The sequence below is a fragment of the Carassius auratus genome, unplaced genomic scaffold (assembly GCF_003368295.1).
Source record: "Carassius auratus strain Wakin unplaced genomic scaffold, ASM336829v1 scaf_tig00054514, whole genome shotgun sequence".
Classification (NCBI taxonomy): domain Eukaryota; kingdom Metazoa; phylum Chordata; class Actinopteri; order Cypriniformes; family Cyprinidae; genus Carassius; species Carassius auratus.
Window position 1 is genome coordinate 2,411 of NW_020527313.1, and position 13,804 is coordinate 16,214.

Genomic DNA, 13,804 nt, shown 5'->3' on the forward strand with positions numbered 1-13,804 from the left:
AACGAACTCCTCCTAGAGATTTATTCAGATCAACACCAAACTTGGTCAGTTGTAATCTAAAGCCCTTTTGCGATAATAAATTGCGAAGGACTTGAGGTTTCGTTAAAGGGCGGGTCCATGGCGGCCTGACAAATTTTCGATGTTCGCCATGAAAAAGGAAGTTGCTGTAACTCAGACATACAATGTCCAATCTGCCCCAAACTTCACATGTTGGATAAGACTCTTCACTCTGAAACAGATCTACATGCCAATATTCAGTTATAGTCATAGCGCCACCTATTTGGCAAACAGGAAGTTACATATTTTACACTGCGACAACTACTCTAGAATTTTATGACATCAATGTCTTTTTTGTGGTCAGTCTAATCTAAAATACCCTGTGTGATGTTTAGTTGTGAAGATCTTGAGTTTTGTTAAAAGGTGTGTCCATGGGCGCCGTGATGAAGTTCGATGTCTCGCCATGGGAATAAAAGATGTTATAACTCAGGCATAAAATGTCCGATCTTGCCCAAACTTCACTTGTGTGATAAGGGTCCTGGCCTGAACAGATCTGAAGGCCAATATTCCATCGAGTGTGGCAAAATGGCTCGATAGCGCCACCTATACACTTTCAACGGAGTGCGTATACACTTTAAACGGAGTACGCCTCAAGCTATGTTTCACGTACATGTACAAAAATCGGTAACACACATGTAACACACCAATATCTACGAAAAAGTCTCTTGGTACGAAATCCGAATCCCAACAGGAAGTCAGTTATTTCGAATTTTCTCTGCAAAATTAGTGTTGTTTTGGCCATTTTCAGGGGTTGTACTTTAACGAACTCCTCCTAGATATTTATTCAGATCAACACCAAACTTGGTCAGTGTAATCTAAAGCCTTTTGCGATCTTAAATTGCGAAGATCTTGAGGTTTCGTTAAAGGGCGTGTCCATGGCGGCCTGACAAATTTCGATGTTTCGCCATGAAGTAGGATGTTGTTTGTAACTCAGGCATAAAATGTCCAATCCTCCCCAAACCTCACATGTTCGATAAAAGTCCTGCCCTGAACACATCTGAAGGCCAATATTCCATTATAATGATAGCGCCACCTGCTGGCAACAGGAAGATTGGCACATATATGGAATAAACATTGATATATTCTACTTATATTTATGAGTTTAAACGCATATTTCTCACCGTTCACCTATTAACTAAAGCCACTCGCTGTCGGTGAGCCCGGGTGCGAGGGCCCGTTCATCGCTGCTTGCAGCTTTAATTATTATTATTCTTCTTCTTCTTCTTCTTCTTCTCCCGAATGAATCGCATTTTTGAGGGCTTTAACATGCTCAAAAAGTCATGAAACTTTGCACACTCGTCAAACCTGGTGAAAATTTTCGTCTGATATAGGATTCAGAAGAGGGTGTGGCAAAATGGCTCGACAGCGCCACCTATACCAAGAAAATCAACAGCCTTCCAGCTATGTTTCACGTACATGCACGAAAATTGGCACACATATGTAACACACCAATACCTACAAAAAAGACTCTTGGAGCGAAATTCTAAACCCAACAGGAAGTCGGTTATTTTTAATATTATGAGCATATTTTGTGTAATTTTGGTCATTTCCATGTGTTGTATTTTAACGAACTCCTCCTAGAGAGTTCTTCAAATCAACACCAAATTTGGTATGCCTAATCTAAAGGCCTTTGCGATGTTAAATTGCGAAGATCCTGACTTTTCGTTGAAGGGCGTGTCCGTGGCGGCCTGGCGAATTTCGATGATTCGCCATGAAAAATGAAGTTGCTTTAACTCACACACACAATGACCAATCTGCCCCAAACTTCACATGTTTGATGAGACTCCGAAGCTGAACAGATTGACATGCCCATATTCAGTTATAGTCATAGCGCCACCTATTGGCAACAGGAAGTGACATATTTTACGCTCCGACGAACTACTCCTAGAAATTTTATGACATCAATGTCTTTTTTGTGGTCAGTCTAATCTAAAGGCCTGTGCGATGTTCAGTTGTGAAGATCTTGAGTTTTCGTTAAAAGGCTTGTTCATGGCGTCGCGACGAAGTTCGATGTCTCGCCATGTGAATAAAAGATGTTATAACTCAGGCATATGATGTCCGATCTTCCCCAAACTTCACATGTGTGATAAGAGTCCTGGCCTGAACAGATCTTCAGGCCAATATTCCACCGGGTGTGGCAGAATGGCTCTATAGCGCCACCTATACACTTTCAACGGAGTGCGCTTCGAGCTATGTTTCACATACATGTACAAAAATTGGTACACACATGTAACACTCCAATACCTACAAAAAAGTCTCTTGGTACGAAATCCGGATCCCAACAGGAAGTCGGTTATTTTGAATTTTCCCTTCAAAATTGCTGTTGTTTTTGCCATTTTCAGGGGTTGTACTTTAACGAACTCTTCCTAGAGATTTATTCAGATCAACACCAAACTTGGTCAGTGTAATCTAAAGCCCTTTACGATAATAAATTGCGAAGGACTTGAGGTTTCGTTAAAGGGCGGGTCCATGGCGGCCTGACAAATTTCGATGTTTCGCCATGAAAAAGGAAGTTGCTGTAACTCAGACATACAATGTCCAATCTGCCCCAAACTTCACATGTTGGATAAGACTTCTGCCCTAAACAGATCTACATGCCCATATTCAGTCAATGTCATAGCGCCACCTGCTGGCAACAGGAAGTGTCATGTTTTACACTGCAAGGAACTACTCCAATAAATTTTATGACATCAACATTTTATTTTGGTCATTCTAATCTAAAGGTCTTTGCAATGTTAAATTGTGGAGATCTTTAGATTTTGTTAAAGGGCGTATCCATGGCGCCATGACAAAATTTGATGTCTCGCCATAGGAAAAGAAGTTGTTGTAACTCAGGCATGAAATGTTCGATATTCCCCAAACTTCACATGTTCGATAAGACTCCTGGCCTGAACACATCTGAAGGCCAATATTCCATTATAATGATAGCGCCACCTATTGGCAACAGGAAAATTGCCACATATAAATGACTTTGACATATTCCACTTATATTTGCGATTTGAAATGCATATTTCTCACCTTAACCTTTTTACTAAAGCCACACGATTGCGGTGAGCCGGGTGCGAGGGCCCGTTCATCGCTGCTTGCAGCTTTAATTTATTTTATTATTGTACTGAAACAAACTTTTTTTATTACTATAATTTGGTATATTTCATCAAATTTTATTAAACAAAATTTTTGGTATTATTTTTATGACACAGATATAATATGATATGTTATTTATTTTTCATATTATATTATGATTTGGTATTTTGGTTGTATTTATAGTATTTTTATAATAAATATTTGATATTTGTCTCTTTTTTTCACCTATTTTATTTTATTTATTTATTATTTTTTATTTTATTTTAGATATATCCCTTTTTGTTTTTTTTCTCCCCACAGAGTTGAATTGTACACAATAAGACCAAGGAGACACACTGAAGTGTGGGAGATGATGATAAGAAGAGTGAGATGGATGAACAGAGAAAGAAGGCTAGTCTTTTCTTACCTCTTTGAAATTATTAAAGGCTGCAATAATCATTTCGTGACCTCCTCGAACCAAACAGACAGCAGCAAGGAGCTCCAGAACCAGAGCTTTAGTCCTAAAAATAAAACCCACACATATGTAAGTAGAATATTGTAGAAACAAAACATTCAACACACTCACACACACACTCTTTTCTCACCTGCCATTCTTGTTGTTGAGACTCAGTGTGATTTCATTGACACAGTTGGGATGAGCCATCACCTGATTAAACCCTAACTAACACACACACACACACACACACATTAGCCAAGGAAAGAGATGAGACATGACTAGATTAGAGGAGTAAGAGATGAGAAGTACCTGGTAGTTCATGATGGCACGGAGGCACATGATGCAGAGGTGCAGGTGGTTCTTCTGACTGAGCAGACGCGAAAATCTCAGAGCTTTCCTGAGCAAAACAACCAATATTAAGAAATATTTGTATTCAATATTGATTAAGTATTATATTTTGTCTTTTTTATATATATATATATATATATATATATATATATATATATATAATTATTCATTATTATATTGTTATTTGGGATTATATATATTTTAAATATTTTAACATCTTTTTAATATTTTATTTATTAAAATATATAATATTTTTCTATTTAAATATATTTTTTCTTTATAATGTTTTTTTTTTATTTATTGTGATATAGATATTTATGTTTGCATATACAGTAATTTCTGTATGAATAAACAGACGATTTGGTTTAAATAGGAAAAAAGTATTAAAAGCAGAACTACATAATTTTTTTTTTTTTTGTAACATCTGGAAATCTCAGAATCGTTAATAGTAAAAGTACTGTATGTGACAGACACACACACACAAACAAACAAACAAACAAACAGTGTAACAGGAATGCAGTTGATGCTGATAGAAGTGATTGGATGTGTGTGGGTGGGTGTGGGTGTGGGTGTGGGTGTGTGTGTGTGTGTGTTTGATCGCATGTTTCGATCTCAAAATACATTGCAAACATATTTGAAATACAGTGACAGTGTTTCGCACGTGTGCATGTTTGTGTGATTGGGTATGTGTATGTTTCCTTTTGTAGATTGTATTGTCAGTGTATGTGATGTTGGGAATAGTAATGTAGAACTTATGTTATATATTAAATTATTTACATTTACATTATTTGACATGGTAACACGTTTTCTTCTTCGGTTCACGACCAAAGAACTTCATAACAAATGACATATACTGTAGATGTAAAAATTGCTTATATAAGAAACAAAATGTGTAGTTCATCATTTCAGAGTGGTTTATACTCCATAACTGACCTTGTGGTGAAGGGGCGTCCTGAGCGTGGGGAATTGTGGGTAGGGGAGTTTGTCGCACTGGTGGTCAAATCTTCCACAGATTTCTCTTCAAAGCTTCCATTATCAGAGCTGTCCATGTCATATCTGTAAAACACAGTAAACGTCTGTCTATGATTCCATGATAATTCAACAGCACAACTGTTTTCAACATAGTGAGAAAGGAGCAGCTAATCAGCTTATTATAGTGATTTCTGCAGGATCATGTGACACTCAAGACTGATGTAATGATGCTGAAAATTCAGCTTTGATCAAAGGAATAAATTTCATTTTAAAATATATTCAAATAGACTACAGGTTTTCAGTTGTAAATTGAACATTCCTGTTAATGTTTTCACATTATTACTGTTTATACTCTATTTAAAAAAAAAAATGAGTAAATACAGCCTTGGATGATTAGATTCTATGAATTTAACACCGTAAAGTGTTTCTTTGTTGTTTCTTTGTTGTGTGTTGCTCAAGCTGATGAATATAACAGCAGTGTTAGCTATGGCATCAGAGGCCTGGTTTCAGACATTGGATGGTCAGGACATCTTCTCTTCCCAGACGCCTTGTCACATTAAGAATTTAGGTTCCTCTTTTGTGTCTTGGAACAATGTGTGTGTGTGTGTGTGTGTGTACACACGTGACTGCACGTTGAGCAAAAGAGAGGTAGTCCACCAGCACGTCTAACCCCTTGTTTTCTTCATTTAGAAACTCCTGAACCCACCTGAACACACAGAGAGAATAATACAATGAAGAACAAAAGGAGCTCAACTGAGATAAATTATGAGTGACAAAGTAATTACAGTCCAGTGTAGACACAGATATTTTCTAGACTTCCAGATTTCAGAAACCTGCATTTAAAGGAATAGTTCACCCAAAAATAAAAATAAATTAGCTGAAAATTTTCTCACCCAGCCTCATGCCTTCCAAGATGTAGATGAGTTTGTTTCTTCAACGGAACAAATTTGGAGAGTGTAATGTAGGAGAAATGAAAATGTCATCACTTGTTCACCAATCGATCCTCAATAATGAATGGGTGCCGTCAGAATGAGAGTCTATAATCCATAATAATGCTTACTGCAGTTAAAAATTCTATCCTTTCCCATCAAAATCCACCAACGTATTTGTTTATACTGTTTTCAAATGATGCTCTGTGAGATTTGTGCATTCTGTAATTTGTGCATATTTCTCTTCTGATTCAGACATCGCTGTTTTAGGCAGAAAAAAGTGATGTATTTTAGTCAGTAACAGTGGTTTAAAGTAAAAAAATAAATAAAACGTCTTAATGACAGATGTAAGGCATGTGGGTTATTTGTGGAATTTTATCAGCTGTTTCGTCTCTCATTCTGACGGCACCCATTCAATGCAGAGGATCGATTGGTAAACAAGTAACGTAATGCTGCATTTCTCAAAATCTGATGAAGAAACAAACTAATCTACATCTTGGCTGGCCTGGGGGTGAGTACATTTTCAGTAAATTGTGATTGTTGCCTGAACTATTCCTTTACGTGATAAACTTGAAGTTTTAAAAAGTCTATTCATTTATTATGTACAGTAATCAGGCAAGTGACAAGCATTGTCAGTAACATTGCATGTCATGTGATGGCTCTTACCCGATGTGATTGGTGCGCAAAGAGATCTCCAACTCTCTCAGAACTTGTGTGGATTCTTGGACTCGCCTTTTAAACTTCAGATCACACACATATAATTTGATTAATTAAAATCATTTGCATATTTCAGTTTGATAATACCTGGACAAGCTCTGTATCTCACTCTCAGATTTAAACACACACACATATACAGGCTCAAACATATATCTGTACCTTTCTGCCTCCTCCCTGCTCTAATACACTCTTGAGTTTCTGAATGTATGCTGACGGAGGATTCTTCACCTGGAACCGTTCCTGATGAGAGAAACAAGAAGGTTCTCCTTAAGTCCACACGTACAGTTAGTCACATTTCTAGCATCAGAAGCAGTATAAATCATTTTTTCATAAATATTTCCCACCCTCATGATCTTTAATGTTGCTGTACCTTTAAGACTTTGATGTGTAAATGACACTTGCTATGATTGCCAGTCATTTGCTGAATATTTATTTATGTATATGGTGGTGACATGATTTCATTTATTTTTTAAAGAGCAAAGACGATTTTGTTTTTAATTATATGTCCCCTTTAAAGGTGTGATATGTGATTTAGAACATTAAACACAGCTGTATGTTGAATGAAATGTAAAAAGTAAATGTTTTTATATTTCTGCCCTGAACTCACCTGGTCACAAACTAACTCCCATTTCTTCTCGTTGTCGTACTGACAGAGCAGCTTCACTTTGTCAGGTGGAAGATTCATGGAAAACTACAATCACAGAGCAAGAGACAAATCATAAGCCTTTTTGTAAATCTGAATTCATTAGTATTAATTCTACAGAGTCATTAGTTCTTTTGCAATGAGGCAAACTCTTAAAACATTTTTACAGCACTTTTTTTAGGCTCAGCAAAGAACTTTATTGGGAACCATAATGGTTGAATTTTTTAGAGAATAAGTGTTTTTTTGAGAGAACGCTGCATTTATTTGATCTAATATAAAATAAAATGAACTGAAACTTTTATAGAGTTCAAAAGAACAACATTTGAACATTTGGAACAGAAACATTTTCAATTTATATGCTGTCACTTTAGATCAGTTTAATGTGTCTATGCTGAAAAAAAGCATTAACTTTTCACACACACACAAAACGCCCTGCCCATAGCACCCAAACATCTCCGGGGCAAGTTTTGCACAGTCCACATTTTCTTCCGATCCATTTCCCAGACTATTTCTATGTTTTAATGCAGAGTTACTGTGGCACCAGTCACACGTTACACTTGTTAGATGGTCAGAAATGACCTGATGAGTAAGCGGCTGCGTCTTGTGAGCCGGTTTACGAGCAGCGGACAGATCACATGTATAATGAGGGATGATGACTCTAAGAATGCCCTCTCTGAACCGGCAGAATAGTGCTGTGTGAATGTCCTGTTGCTATGACGAACTCCTACATTATTTATGAACAGCATGAGTGTTTGCATCTGTGTTGCACACACACAAACTGTTATGGCCCTACAGAATTACCTCATCAGTGACTCATCTGAGCATCGGATGATACCGAACACACAGTGTGTGCACGCTGCGTGTAAAACATTATGATAATCATCTTCAAGGTCATCTTCTATTCTCTTATGCATGCTAAGGCTGCATTTACTTGATCAAAAATACAGGAAACACAGTAAAATGGTGAAATAAGTTTTCAATTTCAAAAATAAATGTATAGCTTACGCTACTCCTATGTCCTACATCTCTTGTAAATGTGTGTACGACAGTCAGGGCCGTCACTAGTAATTCTGGTTACTAATTATTCACTAGAAAATCAGTTTTAAATAAGGATTTCTTTCTTACACAAATGCATCGATTCTCTTCAGAATTAACCTCTCGTAGCCATGTGGAGTATTTTTTATGATGGATGGATGCACTTTTTGCGGCTTCAAAAACTCAAACTTCATTCACAGCAATTATAAAGATTGGAAGAGCCAGGATATTTTAAAATATAAGTTCTTCTTGAGTGAGTAAATCATGTGGTATTTTTAAATTTTGTAGTTTAATACTCAGGAATAGTGGTTTGTTCAAATCTTTGACTATGAGCAATATAAAGCAAACACCACTGATTAAATCATTACATTCGTGTCCTGTGGTTGTTTTTCTTCATGGAGAATGTTCCTGGGAGGGTTTGAACAGGTGTTGCTATTCCCTTACGTTTTTTTTTTTTTTACTCAAAAAGTGGTTTTACTTTCTGCATACAGCGGGTGAGGTCCTTTGACAGAATGAAACAGAATGTTTTGCTGTGAAAGATGACGGGAATTCTCAGTGTTTGTTTTGTGTCTGATTCCTTGGCTCTATCTTTCAGCTGATAGCTCAGGAATCTTATCAGTTGTTTTTGGAACGTTGCAAAAAATCTCAAAGAACTCTATACTAATATTTAGCCTTTTTTTGACCCGCCTATGAACCCCAGACTGACCAAAGACTCAAGAACTGTTATTTTAAATAGTTATACTATTTCACAACTGTACTATTTTGCTGCATTTCTGATCAAATAAATGCAGCCTTGATTAGCAGAAAATACTAAATATTTAAAAAATCTTTGGAGCTGTAGAGTATGTGACTTGTAAAAGTTATATCGATATTGCTGTCATTTCATTTTAGTGCATATTAAATTACTAAATATGGCACATAAGTATGGCACATTGTCCTAATTTGCAAAACAGGTCAATGGAAGAAAAAACAGCAATCTGCAGAAATATCGCTTTAGGGCAAACACACACAGTCTCTCTCAAACAGTCTCTCTCTCTCTCTCTTTTATGGAATACCTGCAGTGCAGACAGCTCCATTGATTATAATTGTCAAGCTTATAGTTGTCAGGTTGCATCTGTCGAGTGTTATCTTTGCATGTTTTAATTCAGATCTCATAGCTTCTTTTGTCTTTTATAATAGCTGACCCTTTCTACTTGTGAAACAAGGACAAGCAGACTGGAGAAAAATAGAATCAAAGGACAAAACACTTCCAAGTTTTTAACCATTACTGATTGCTTGATTTTCACTCGTTTCTGAACACATCATCTGCCCTTTCTATGTCCTTTTTATTTTTTCTATCCCAGATTCCCAGAAAACATTTAAACAGTTTTCCGGACAAGGTCAGCTAACATAACTTCTTCACATGTTATTTTGAATCCTCAAAATACTTCAAATGTGCAAGCATGTAAACCAATAATTTGTGCGTCAGTGAGCAATGCAGCAATGCAGCAAACTGTATACTGCAGTACACGTGCAGAGAGTAATGCACATGTTTATTCAGAGCCGTCATACCACTTTACCTTCAGCAGAATTATACTAGAAGATTATACTGTTTTCAGCTTATCATATTTGCATGAGCTTTTTTCTATATGTGTAAGCCGAATCAGGTACTTTTAAAATCGCCTCAAGGATTTTGTAATGTATATATTCAATTAAAAATTTTTAATGACATTTTTAAGACACTTGGGTTATTAACTAAAACTGAAACTTAAATTCCCCAAATAACCCACATGCCTTAAACTACAATTATTTAATTCATTATTATTTATTTCAGCTAGTTCTCAAAGCAGCATTTCTCATATTGTTTTAACTGAACCTGATGCAGAATGTCTAAACAAAATTCTAATTAATAAAAACAATATTTGTATGTATATATATATATTTCATTTTCATTCAGTTAAATATATATTACATATAACTTTTAATGAAAATGAAAATATAAAAATAAAACATTCAAAATAATAAAAACTATAACAGCATCTTAGTGATTATAAAATAACTGCTCATCATAAATGAGATGCAGATGATACTTGTAGATATTAAAAAGACATTAAAAACATTGCATAATTTCTTCTCTTTACACCTCATAAGAGCTCAGCTTGATGTTTTCTCGTACTGCTGTTGTTTTCAACCATCAGCCATCAGTTTCTATGACTAATTTCTGCAGTAATAATTAAATTGAAATACATTTAGAGCTGACTTTGATTCATTGTATCTCATAGATTTTTGTCCTGAGTGTTTCTAGATCAGCTGAAGGCAGGAGTAGCTGAAGATGGATGGTTTGTCCTTTTGGTGGGTGGCCACCTTCAAAATATCAATAACTGAACGGGCTATTTGTATAATTACAGGCCTGTCGTTTTTGCAGATGTTTTGCACTCCTCCCCTTGGCAAGGCGATGTAGAAAGCATCAGCTTGAATCTTTTAGAAGCTATAACATGCACGGGCAAGGAGAAAACTATATTGCTTTTATACACATAAATTCAGCATCATAAAGAAAAAAATTCAGAGTTCTTTAAATGTGTGTGTGTGTGTATGCCCACTGTGAGTGTTATGCAAGACTTTTGTTAATCGTTTAACAGTTTCGTTTTTAATTGAATACTTGTGACTTTTACTAAACAAGCTCACTGAAGCTTTGCCATGTAATATTTAGGTTTTGTTCCCCGACTAGGTGTGTTTTTGAGTGATTGCTCTTTTAATTGTGCGTTTTATCACGTACATGCTGCTGGTGCTGCTTGCATTATTTGCATTCTATTTCCATTATACAAACAGCATTTCGCAAACTCTGTCTTTCTCCGTAGGCATTGTAGATGGCGACTGGATAAAATGAAGTTGTTTGAGTTGGATGGAGAGCCTGCATGTGGACTCTAATACTTAGATGGCTTTTCACTGCTGTATTATGGGAAAGTGTTGAGTGCTTATCTGATTTAGGAACAGCATTAAGGATATTGGCAGAGTAAATTAATTAACATGGAATACATTACATCTGACTTTACCAATAATCACCAGAACCAGACTTAAGTTATATAAAGAGTAAAACATTGGCTAAATAATCATTTTAAATACAGGTACTTGTGTAATGTGGACTGTTGGATTTGGTCTTTTTAGACTGGAAACCAGCATGTAAGATAAACTACAGTGAATCTGGTTCACAGTTTTCTTGAAATAGATTAACTAGTTGATAAGTAGGTTGTTCCAGGCCTTAACTATAACCGGCCAGCATGCCAACAGGGCTGGATCATGTCTGTGCTGTTATAATGTATTATTTATTGAGGTAAGGTGTGTGGATTTATATAATCATAATACTTTTAACCGACATGTTTATTAAAACCCTTAAAAAATGTCCATACAGTAGGACACAAATGAAGATGTTAATGGCTAATATGTGATTTCACAATGAACACAAATGTCAAGAGTTTCAGTAAATAATGTAAAACCGTTTCAGTAAATTTCTGTCTGCTCCTCACATAAAGCTATTGTATATTTGAAATATGGTGTGTGGAACTACTTTAAAGGTGAAAATGAACATTTGCTATAAATTTACTCCCTTATAGGCCATCCAAGTGAGGAAGATGAGTTGGTTTCTTCATCAGAACAGATTTGCATCGCTTGCTCACCAATGGTTCCTCTGCAGTGAATGGGTGCCGTCAGAATGAGAGCTGATAAAAACTTTATAATGATCCACACCACTTCAGTTCATCAGTTAACATTTTGTGGAGTGGAAAGCTGCATGTATGTTTGTAACAAACAAACACGACATTTAAATATTTTTAACTGTTTTAACTTATCTTCGATTTAAAAAACAACAACAACAACATATTTGTCTAGATCTTTTTTTTTGGGCTGTTTTTTCTTGTGAATGGTGCTTGATCTGAGCATATTCTCTCCTTATTTGGTTTTCGCTTCACAAGACATGAATTGATGGTCTGGAGTGGTGTGGATTATTATAATGTTTTTAATCTCTCATTCTGACGGCACCCATTCACTGCAAAGGATCCAGTGGTGAACAAGTGATTTGAGCAAATCTGTTCTGATGAAGAAAGAAACTCATCTACATCTTGACTAGCCTGAGGGTAAGTACATTTTTCCTTCCCTTCATCTTTGGGTGAACGATTTTGGTAGCACTTTATTTTACAGTCCTGTTCCTCATGTACATACTATTTATATAGTAATTACAATAACTATGTAATAACTAACCCTGAACCTACCCCTAAACCTCCCCCATGTAGTTACCTTGTATTACCAGAACTTTCTTAAATACACTGTAAGCACACTATAAGTACATCTAAGTACAAGTAGTGTAAAATAAAGTGCAACCAAGATTTCTTATAAGAAGCATTGAGCAAGAAGGTCATACCAGTTAAGAATGTTGTTATGATGAATAAATGTCAGAACTGTAATCACTGTATTAACCCCTACTACTTTAAACAAGTAAAGTATTAAACAGCCACACACTCGCATACTGTGCACTCATCATAAATCAGATGCAGATGATACAAGTAGATAAAGCACATGAAAAACACCTAATGACGCATTAAAGTCCCCTAGCTGCACAATTACAGCTTTGCTGATGCATAACACTCATACTCCGGGAGATCTGACAGATTTCACTAACACACATATGAATGCAATCACCTCAGTACACATTCCATCACAGTCTACAACCTCACATGGTGCAGCTAGCTGTATTATGTCATTCAGACTCGTGCTTTTGCATGCAAAGAGATGCATATCATGGTGCATATCAAACATATTAGTGCAGTGGAGCATCTCAGCTTCAACCATTCATACAGTACTGTACTTGAACGTGCTTTTTTCTACATGCCAAATCAGTAGAGCGCTTCTAAAGTAAAATACATATTAGAGCTGAACCCCATTGTAGTCTAATGCATTAAAGGATATTTTATCATGTACATACCAACACCATGCTGAATCTCTCCTCTAACTCATCCTCAGGTGGAAGGGGCAGTTTAGGGGTCGGTGGCTGTTTCTGCCCATAAGTGCTGAGGGGCCGTTTGACGTCCCGTCCGGGTGACATCTCCAGACTTCCAGCTGCGTTCCCCATGGCTGTATGCAGAGTTACACGCAGAAGTACACATATACAGTCCAGATAACCTAAATGTTGAGATACAACTACAACTTTACACTTGCTGGTTGATTCTAAACACTTGTGTGTGAGGTCTTGTTTAGTCCAGGTGTAGCAGTTTAAGTCCAATGGTGGGACACTTCAGAAACACAATCCAAAACAAAATCCAGCTTGAATACTATAGAAATGACTTCTATTAAATCTATAAAAGGTTGAGGTTTTCACATAGTTGCTGACTTGTTCAGGTTCTTTCTAGTCTTCTGATGGCGTTGTCCATTTGCTGTAGGCAAAACCTACAGGCTGTGTATACAGAAAGAAAAATGACACCAGTAGGCACGGCTGTTGTCTGTTTGGATGTGTCTTAGTCGTCTTCTGGTCTCTGCGACATCTGTCTGCTCCATCCTGGAGTGAGTAGTTCAGGTAGGGAGGAGAGGAGTGAGTGAGTGATGTGGGAGAGCAAG

At 36.5% G+C, this 13,804-nt stretch overlaps 1 protein-coding gene across 1 annotated transcript; it reads right to left on the reverse strand.

The window, feature by feature from the left end:
- Positions 1 to 3,451: 3,451 nt before the first annotated feature.
- Positions 3,452 to 13,804, reverse strand: LOC113090345 (formin-like protein 1). Its single transcript, XM_026256225.1, has 9 exons — positions 13,176 to 13,804; positions 7,151 to 7,234; positions 6,703 to 6,783; positions 6,493 to 6,566; positions 5,520 to 5,603; positions 4,859 to 4,981; positions 3,887 to 3,974; positions 3,726 to 3,802; positions 3,452 to 3,641 (listed from the first exon to the last, which is right to left on the reverse strand). Exons 1-9 carry the CDS (start codon positions 13,320 to 13,322, stop codon positions 3,533 to 3,535), a joined length of 867 nt encoding a protein of 288 aa, XP_026112010.1. The 5' UTR covers positions 13,323 to 13,804; the 3' UTR covers positions 3,452 to 3,532.